The sequence below is a fragment of the Calidris pugnax genome, unplaced genomic scaffold (genome assembly GCF_001431845.1).
Source record: "Calidris pugnax isolate Ruff unplaced genomic scaffold, ASM143184v1 scaffold31, whole genome shotgun sequence".
NCBI lineage: Eukaryota > Metazoa > Chordata > Aves > Charadriiformes > Scolopacidae > Calidris > Calidris pugnax.
In genome coordinates, this window is record NW_015090786.1 from 3017174 (window position 1) to 3027313 (window position 10140).

Consider the following 10140-nt stretch of genomic DNA (forward strand, 5'->3'; position numbering starts at 1 on the left):
AGATATAGGCAAGCCAGAAGTATGGGCTGGCAAGCTCCACTGTTTGGAAAAAAGCATACAACTGAAGACTAAGAGCTCAGAAAAGGAGTCAATGAAGCAGTCTACACATTCTAGGCACACACCACCAGAGTGCTGGAAGAAAACAGTCAGCCAGTCCACCTGGAAAATTCTACTGGCATGAAAGGCCTGCATGTGAATCCAGTCAGTGAAAACAGTGTGAGAACGGCAAAAGGGAGAAAACAGGAGAACAATAAAACAGTTCATCCTTTGAAGTAGTTTTCAGCATTTCTGGATGCAACAACTGATATATGTAGCATGGAATAATATATTCAATTAAGACAAAAGTTATGAAAGGAACACTATGATGAAAGCAGACAGGTTCTCCAGACAGTGGATTAAACTAACTCAGAGTTTGGTTCTATACATTACAGATTCTGCATACAGTATTTGTCCAATAGTTCCTTTAAAACAGATCAATTTCCACAAATATAAAGCATAGTAAAATAAACAATTAAAACTAAAATACAGTTTCAAGTCTTTGTTACTTGACCAAATATTAATGGTGATGCTAAATGTAATGAAAGTCTCAGTCTTGTAATTACTTGCAGCTGTCTATTTTTATTCAAAGGAACTAGTAACACTTTTGTCAGTTTGGAAACCACTATTTGTACTACAAGACTTTGAGCATTTTGTACACAATCCTATCGGAATTCAATTAACAAATATCAGAGAATAAGACCTATCAAAAATGAAAACAAAAACAATCAGAAAATGTTTCTTTAATAATAGTTTGAGCTTTTTGGATCCAAAGAGTCTATAACTCGTAAACTACTAAGATTAAAAACAAACAAAAAAAAAGGTGTTGTTAGTCAGGTTCTGGAAAAATACCTCTACGAAAGCTAAGTATTACTTTACTAATTGCATCTACATGTACTACAGGTGACTAATTTGTTGAATTATACTTTTTCATTTATTTTAGTAGTATACATAACATATTTTATTCAAGTATATGAGCACTTAACAATGTTAGAAACATTATGATATAGAGGTATAGCAAAGGTATTAAGTATTCTTGGTATTTTCCTCCACCTCCCTGCCATGGCAGAACCACTGCAGTGATCTCTTGCATTCTGATTTATTTCCAAGAAGCATGACCCCTTTTTGTATCAAAGAACACAAAGATAAAGGCTTAGATTTAGAAAGACAGATGGGTTTCTATCCAGAGCTATCAGATACTGACTGATCCCAGCAGAAGGTAAGTAACCGAATACTTTTGAAAAACTGGACCTAAATTTAAACAGGAAATGAGAGACATTCTCTCAAGTTAGGAGCTAATATTATAACCCTGTAACTCTCCTTAATTAAAATCAAATTAAAAATAATAATAATAAGATTGGCCTGTAGCACCTCCAGCAAAGGAAGAGATCTTCAGATGTAACAGGACACTGAAGAGAATCTATACAATTTTCATATGTGCTAAAACATCAAAAAAGTCACAAGCAAAAGACACACAAGGAATGCAATCAATTAGTGTCTCTTACATATGAGGTACTAATAAAATCAATGTTGATAAAACCTGACCATCTCAATACCGTCATCCTGCAACTATTCCAATGCCGACATCTATTTCCTCTGTTCGAATAATTACAATTGTTAAAAATAAATTTGGTCTAGACAAGCACAAGGAGAAACAAATGCTGCACTAACAGACTCTCACTTGTCACAGAGGGCAGGATAAACTCTTGTTTATCTGAACAAAAACCTTCTCTAAATAACAAAGCCACCTTTTTGATTGTGTAACTGTTTACAAACCATGCCTAATTCAATATTAACACACACTTTTATGGTCATAGCATTTGTTTTTTCAACATTTGGCAAAAATAAAGTATTACAGTATACATAAGGGAGGAACACAGGACCTCTAACAGCCTCCACTTGTTCATGCTTTTAATGCCCTTTAAAGCATCTAATGCTGCAACAGCTTTCCAACCGTAGGAACCAACCTACAGCACCACATCACAAAGTCTTTGGCTGCTACGTACACCCTGGCTGTATCCTCTCACCAAAGTATTAACAGCCTCAAATAACTCAGAACTAGAGTAAAAAGTAAGCATCATATAAAACAAATTATGTAAAAAATCCTACTTCTAGTGGTGCTTTCCATTTATTTCTATGAATGGCACTCCTGGTGACTTCTGCAAGAACAACATTTTGCCATAGCTTCTAAGAGTGCCAGAGTGCCATAGCTCCTAACCACAGATCTCTAGTTCTCATGTGAAGTAAGTCATTGAGAGCTTTCAAAAAAAAAAAAAACAACAAAACAAAACAAACAAACAGCACTCTGAAGAAAAATATTTTGGTTTTGAAGTCACATGATACAAATTTTTCTGTCACATTTCCTCAACGTATGGTAGTTAAGAGTGAAAGGAAAAAAAGAAAAATACTAATAAAATGGAAAATACTGAAAATAAACAATATTGATGATTAGTTGCAGCTGCATCATTTAAATAAAACTTCAAGTCTAAGCAGTAATCAATCATAACACATCTCAGCCCCCAAAAAATGTATTTCAAATAAAAAACACCTTCCAGTGTAGTTACATATTTGTAATATTAATTTTATTTGTACACCAGTCCTCTTACACACACCTCTAGTTTAAAGCAGTTTTTAATTGTTCTGACTACCAAACAATTTTACTTTAAATGTACATCTCCCATGTGTATTTTATACATGCACACACAACTCCTCCTAAGTAAACTGCAGTAATCACAGTGTGAGGTCAAAGATGCACATACAAAGTCAAAGCCAAATTCCACACACAGTGACTTAAGCATGAGAATTGTTCCCTCTCTGAAGCTTTCCATTTCACATACATGTATCCCACATAATGTATCAATTTATACTGTTAATATTCCAAAAACTTGCTGAGAAAATTTAGTTTCAAGATCATAGTTTCCAAAACCACCTTGTTCCAGCTCCAGTATTAAATATGCCTTCCAGCTGTCAACGCTTTTATCAAATAGAAGCTCTGCATTTTAAATGCATGGTCATAACTGGCAAGCTACTTAATTTATATGTAGTCCAAGTAAAATATAAAATAAATTGTATAATAGAAATATTACACTTCAGTGAATACATCACTTAAAATTTTTAGTAAAATATGCCAGAAATACTCTTAAGATTTTTTTTCAAAAAGTTCAATTCCACCAAGTTTTCCACATTTCTCAATATTACAGAAGTAAATACTAGGAATTCACAGAAATAGGTGACAAAGAAAATGCTGGTTTCAAAAGGATATGAATTCAAATTTAAACGTGGGAACACGCAGCTCTTTTTACATAGTTATACAAGCTGAATATCAACAGAAAAAAACTTTTAAAGTACTAAATATGAGTAAAAACTATAAACAGAGTAAAAGGATGCCCATCACTGAGCACTGCTCCTGAGGAACAGCTGTCACCACAAGCTGCTCACACACTGATGTGTCTATCTAGCCATCCATAAGCCACACTTTTTCATACCTATACAAACAAAAGACGCATTTCTCTGTGAAGACTTAAAATATCAGGGGGAAAAAAAAAAAGGTATGGAGAAATTTTTTCCCCAGTAACATTTTTATGATTATATCACTAGACACTTGACAAAAGTGTTACTCTCTAGCATTACAGCAGTGGGCAACATTCCAGTAAAAACTACGATTAACAAAAAGTCACTGTGATTATAAAGAAACATTTCTAACAATCGGTTTTCAATAAACAATTTATAAAACCATGTAAAAATGTTTTTGCAGTGGTTCATAGCCAGAAAACATTGTACACTCTCAGTTAAAATAACAGCTTTGCTGCACAACTGCTATCTACTTTAATTTGGAACTGTGAAAAATAAAGTGGAAGGAGTTAAAGGACGGTCCATTTGCTCAGTAAGCAACATTATGTGACTCAAAAACAATCCTTAAGTTGTATGTCACATGAACTAAAATATGTATTAGAATCTTATTAGCCAAGCAAATTCCAAATTTTGTTTATGAGCGTGACATGGTAGAATGAACCTTTATGCTTCTCAGTGGAAATCTAGGAAGCTGTTTACAGTCATTCAATTTTCCAGTAAGTTCTATATATATCATGATTCAGCCTGTATTACGCTATACATCCTGCAAATACATCACCCAGACATTAAACTGTGAAGAGTATCTGCTATGCTCCGAAGTTTCCTGGTAACTGACCACATGACTACTTCAAGCGTTAAAGAAAGAAATTTACCAAGGTCAATATGGGAGGGGGGAAAGAGCTTTCATAAGAAAGCAAAATGTACAAAAGAACCAGGACAACAGCAAAAAATAAACCGAAGGCACAACTTGCACACACTTACATTTGCAGCATGACTTCGTTCAGAAACACGCCATCCACTAGCGCCACATATTCTTCCAGGTTGGTCCCATTTCCTCCAGCTAACGGTCCAAATGTTTTAACCTAAAACAAAATCATCACCACCGTGACACTAACTCCACCTCATTCTCTGCCGCAAGGCATTTATCTTCAAACAATGAGCAAGTAAATGAATAATGTGTGAGGAAAAATGAATGCTCACCCAGGTGACAAGAGGGCTAGACATGAACTGCTCCAAAAGGGGTGTGAATATTTCGTTCTCCATTTTACAAAAAAATGGTTAACATCAATGTAGCTCCTCCGATGCAAAAAAAAATACGAGAAGTCCTTCACTGTAGCAACTCTCTGAAACACTCCAAGGATTTAGCTGGAGTAAGCGAACCCCATTTTTAACAAGCAGCGCAACGGCAACAAAAAAGTCAGTGTACCGGCAACCGGGATTTATCTTCCTCTTTCAAGAAAAAATGCATTTGGGAGTCCATCTACGCGTATTTCAGGCTTTCCATTGATGTCTCCCCCTTCCTACATACCGAAGGGGTAGAAGGAAGGAAGGAAAGAAAGGAGGGAGGCTGCCTAGCTACTGGGATTCTGCATCAGACAAAAAAAAAAAAAAAAAGATCTGCTTCAGCAGCGGCAGCTCCTCGGAAGGGAGGGAGAAATTCCAGTAAAACTCCGCAAGCTCATCCTGCCCCCTCCCCACAAAAGCAAACCCAGGCGAGAGGAGGCAAAGAGGGGCAGAGCCCCCTCCACCCCCGCTCACGGCAAAGCCCCCCCCCAGCTGCTTCTGCACACAAGGGAGTCCCTATGCCCCCCCTCCCCTTCCCCCGCAACGGCCCCGGCAGCCTGCAGTGAGGGAACCAGCCTCCGGCAGGGATGAGAGGCTATTTTAATCCAGTTCCCTTTTCTGACCCCTTCCCTTTTTCCACTAAACTACGCCGCGAGATGCGGACAGGACCGGCACACGCCGCCTCGCCCCACAACCTCGCCCTTCCCCCGTCCCGTCCCCTCCCCTCAGCTCCCCCCTCAGCCGCGGTCTTGCAGGTTACAACGCTGGATTGATCATAAAGTTTCCCATGTCAGTCAAGGGACCAGCAACTCTCTGAAATAAAGCCCTGATGCAAAGCCAGTTGAAATCAGGGGGATTTTTTCCATTGATGATAGTGCCATCGTGGAAAATCTCCCCATTTGCCTCGTGGTGGGATCATTTTGGGTGACCACGTAGACTTTCTTCTTCTGTACAAGAAACTCTAAGTGTTCAGGTGTCCAAGATGTAGAGAAAGTTGTGCAGTCAGGAAGTAGGTGATGCCATTGCTGTCCCCTGCCATCATTTTTCTTTGTAATTTTGGGAGGGGGGGCGCGGGGGGAGAAAGGCGGGGGGGGGGGGGGGGGAAAGGAGAGGGAGAAAGGGGAGTCGCTGACGCCCTTGAGGAGAAAAATGGGGGATGAATCGCACGATTCGCACCCCATCCGCACACTCCTGCCTTTCCGGGGAGGAGGGAGGAGAAAAACCTTTCTCCTGAGGAGGTGAAATCTAGACACACCCACGTTAACACAAAAATCCAGCTTTCTGGAGAGATTTAGCGGGGAAAGGAGCGCGGGGAGGGGGGCGACCTGGTTACAGAACAGCAAATGATGACAAGCAATTTGCTTGCCTAAGCTATTGTCCTTAAGCTATCTCTAGCCATTTGTGTTTTAAATCTCAAATACATTAACATACGGGACCGTATCTGCTTAATAGATTATGTAGTTTATTGACAAAGCATTTTACAAAATCTCAAACTAAATCCAGCTTCTCTTCCATGTAGTATAAATTAAATTGTACCAGCATTTTTTCAAGTACCTTTAGTTTTACACACACAGTAAAAAAAAAAAACACACCACCACAAAACAATGCAGTAAAAGTGACTGAAATTAAGTCCTTTTGAAAAACATCACAGTAACAGCTAAACAGATTAGGTTTTTTTAACCCACATACTGGATATAGTATTTGTCCTAATGGTCCAAGATTAGAAAAAAATTCCAATCATGACTTTTTCCTCCTATGTAAAGCTGAAGACAATGTCTAAGTAAAAGATTAGAAAAATAAATAATGGACCTTGAAGTATTAGTATATAATTTGTATTTCAGGGTTGTTTTTTTTTAAAAAACAAGGTTGCCTAGTTAAATGACTTTGCTTTGATTATCACAATTACACATTTTCAGCAACAAGCAGGTCTTTCCCTCCCAAAACAGATCTTTAGAGTGAACTCATAGTCCCCCTGTGAAACAAAAGAAGAAAGAGCAAGGGAAAAATCCAGAGTCTTGGATCCGAGTACGAGTCTGGTGATCCATGGATGAAATAACTGCCAATAAACTACCAGCCCTTAAAGACAACTACAAAAGCATTTTTGTAAAAGCCTGACTAACCAACTGCAAAGCTCCCTGTATCTGGCAACAGTATATAATATACAATTGTGCATGCAGTACTATGCAACTTCCCTGGCTCATCAGTTTGTTTCTTGTGGGCTCTAATTGGGCAGTAATGACTTTAGCATAAAGCAATTTGTAGGAATTAGAGACTGGCTAGTAGCTAGTAGAAGTTGATAGCCCAGGTAGTAGTCACGTGTTAATAACACTAGCTGGCTCATGAGCTCCTGAAAAATACTTTATGCTGGCATTTCAGAACATTGAGACAAAGATTTGATTAAACCATTTTAGATGGCTTTTTCCTTTCATCCACACCACACATGCATTCTCAGCGTTACTGTTAGTCACTGTTCCTGCAGAAAAGCTATTATAGTTTAGATATATACTGCATAATACCTTTATGAAATACACTGTAAGGTGTTTTTATCTCTGACAATTTACAGTTCCTTATTAGAATTGGATATTAGTACAGGAGAAAATTTCAGAAAAGGTATCCAGAAACAGTCATATGAGTTTGGGTTCCCCTCCTCCCCCCCCAGAATAAGAGCCCTCAAAACCAGTGAAGAAGCTCTGTAGTTTCTATAGCTTACACTTTGTCAAACCAAGTGTGAGACTATTTACCTCATTTTCAGGTATACACAGACATCAATCAGAACAAATTGCTGAAAGGGAAGCTATTTACAATATATAATAGCTAGAAGACATTGAACAAGCTAGAGATTGTGCAGTTGCCTTTAGTGTTCATCCTACAGGCACCAGCAGATACCTCTACAAGGTAGGGGCATCATTGTTACCTCCTGGTGTAGCCAGGCCTGACCAGTTGTGGCTCTCCTCACTTGGTCAGTACCAGCTTGCTCACTCACTTGTGCTCTGCTGCAGAGCAATGCAAACAAGTTACTTAAAATGGAACTACCTAAGCCAGGTGAGACAACTTGCCATAGGACAGGAAGCTATCTACCTTTGATTGCTCAGCCCTTGTTTGACAAACATCCCTTGAAATGAATTAAAAGGTAGAAAGAAACGTTTCTCTTTTGAGTTGATTTTTTGATCCCAAACTGAATATGGAAGGCTTCCATTTTCAGCATAGCTGTCAGGAGTCTTCATGAATATTGATCTAGGAAATACTTTGAAGTCATAGCTCTACTTCATGTGGCAAGACAACATCACTACAACCTGTGGCTTGTGATATATTTGGCTGCATTGTTTTAGCGCTTTTTACCTGTGAAGACTCCTAAAAGCTAGTTTATGACTACACTTACAGAGGTAAATCCAGGATCTTTGTTACTACAATTCAGGATCAGCTGGAGAAGTTGGCAACTCGAGTAAACTAACCCAGAAATAGAGAAGGCTGGTAGCAGGTGATTGCTTTTGTCTCAAAGTGCAAGCTGACTGAAATCTTCCTCCCTCCGCTCCTTTGCCCCCAAGGTGAAGCATCTGGATTCTCATGTGCCTAGCAAGGTCTATGCTTAGACCAGTACCACTTCCTCAATTAGCAAACAAGCAGGCCACCTGAGATGGTAAGGACCCATCTTTGCTCCTCCTCTCAGAATTCCAGTGTTGTCCAAAAAGTCAGCTCCGTTACCCAGTGTGCAACAGCCAATCTCACACACCAGGACAAGACCTTGATTATTTAGTTCAGAGTTGCGCATAAGGCCACTGCTTGGTGGTTTCCACAAATCAAGCACACCTATCAGAACTCTCCACATGATTTTTATACACATTTTATAACATCATTATAATATTAGTACCTCCTACCTATATTTGATTGCTTAGTAATTTACATATTATCACACCATCGTATGGTGCTATGGTATGATTCATTTTGAAACTTTGTCTCTATTTTCTCCTTGGAAAGTAAAATACTCTATTTTGACTATAATAGAACTGATAAGATAGTTTGAAAAATTCTTTTACTTTGAAACAGTAAAGTGCAGAAACATTATTACTCACATTTTAAGAGTTTTAACTATTCTAGGAATGTATGTTCAGGAATATTTTGGAACTAAAATATTACCTTTTTTATAATTTGAAAAATGCACAGAGAACAGTCTTGTTCTTTCACATCTCCATTCTCTAGAACAGACCTGACAGGATTTAATACAGTGCGTGGCCTACTACTACCGAAAGAACAGAGAGAGATTAAACTTGTTATTTGAAGTGTCATGTTTGTTCTTCTACAGGTGAGGCATCTCCTTTGGTACCACAAAAGTTCTACATAGGAGACACAGAAATAATAAACTATCTGTGCCTAGACCCCAGATCTGCAAATTACAGAATTACTTCATGATCTCACTTTAACTTGTTTTTCTCATAGCATAATTTCCTGTGCTTGTTACTGCACAATAAAAATTGAAAAATAATTACTAGAACTCAAAGCGATGCCTTAATCTGCAGGCAGCAGAAAAGCATGACCATGTATACAGCCCCATTTACCTTGTCAGAAGATTTCTGGTCAGCCCTGCCCACAGTGAGCCAAGGGAGGGGACTGTGCTGGGAGGAGAGTATAAACAACCTACCCGTCTCTAGCTGATGCAAGAGACAGTGGTTTTCTCTTCCTCTCTGACATAAGCAAAGGAAAGAGGGGGCAGAGACACATCTTGCTGCTGTTTTTGCTTAGTGATCTGCAGTGCTGGGTTGCGAGGCCTTTGCCTGGCCTGAAAGAACTTCAGGAGGGCAAAACAGGAACCAAGTGTGAACGCTTGGGATCCACAACAGGGTTATGAAAACACAGTCAAAACTAGAATTTTCTGACTTGACAGGACAGTGGCTAGTGAAAACTACAAGTTAACGACAAGGACAGACATCTTCCTTGTCCTGTGTTTGCTCCCAGAGAAACCTATTTCCCTATCAAACCAAGGCTATAGGAATAGGTGGGGTGATAAATGCTAGAGTAGGGGCACTGAGGGGTTGAATCTTTAAGTATGGCTAGGAATTCCCAAAGGTCCCACAAGCCCAGTAGGCTAAAAGTTACTTCTTCTTCCACAGGAGTTGAAAGCAGGGGAAATCTCTCTGTAACCTGAATAATGAAGTGGAAATTCCACAACAATTCTTGAAGATTTCTTCCCTGCTACTGCATCTGCTGTGATGCGATCAAAATTCCCTATCAACTTTGAGGGAACTTTCTGAGCAAGAACTGTGAGTAACCTCAGAATGAGAGCATTTTGAGTGAAAAAAAAAAAAAAAGAAAAAAGAATGAAACAGTAGAGGCTTGGGAAAAGTGGCTGTTGACCATTTAACTTTAGGTGGGGTGTTTTTGGCTTTTTTGGTGTTTGTTTTTTTTTTTAAAGACCCCAGATATTTTAAAGTTTATGTCCAATAATACCAAGTGGGAAGAAATAAGTGACAGCAG

At 38.8% G+C, this 10140-nt stretch overlaps 1 protein-coding gene across 13 annotated transcripts in view; it reads right to left on the reverse strand.

The window, feature by feature from the left end:
• Positions 1–4969, reverse strand: part of CCDC88A (coiled-coil domain containing 88A) — an 85309-nt gene extending 80340 nt beyond the window's left edge. For all 13 annotated transcript variants that reach the window (XM_014966396.1, XM_014966395.1, XM_014966394.1 and 10 more), the window contains exons 1-2: positions 4588–4969; positions 4369–4469 (exon numbers count right to left, since the gene is read on the reverse strand). In XM_014966396.1, coding sequence (XP_014821882.1) covers positions 4369–4469; positions 4588–4650 — 164 coding nt within the window. In that variant the 5' untranslated portion in view covers positions 4651–4969. The remainder of the gene's footprint in view (positions 1–4368; positions 4470–4587) is intronic.
• Positions 4970–10140: the final 5171 nt, after the last annotated feature.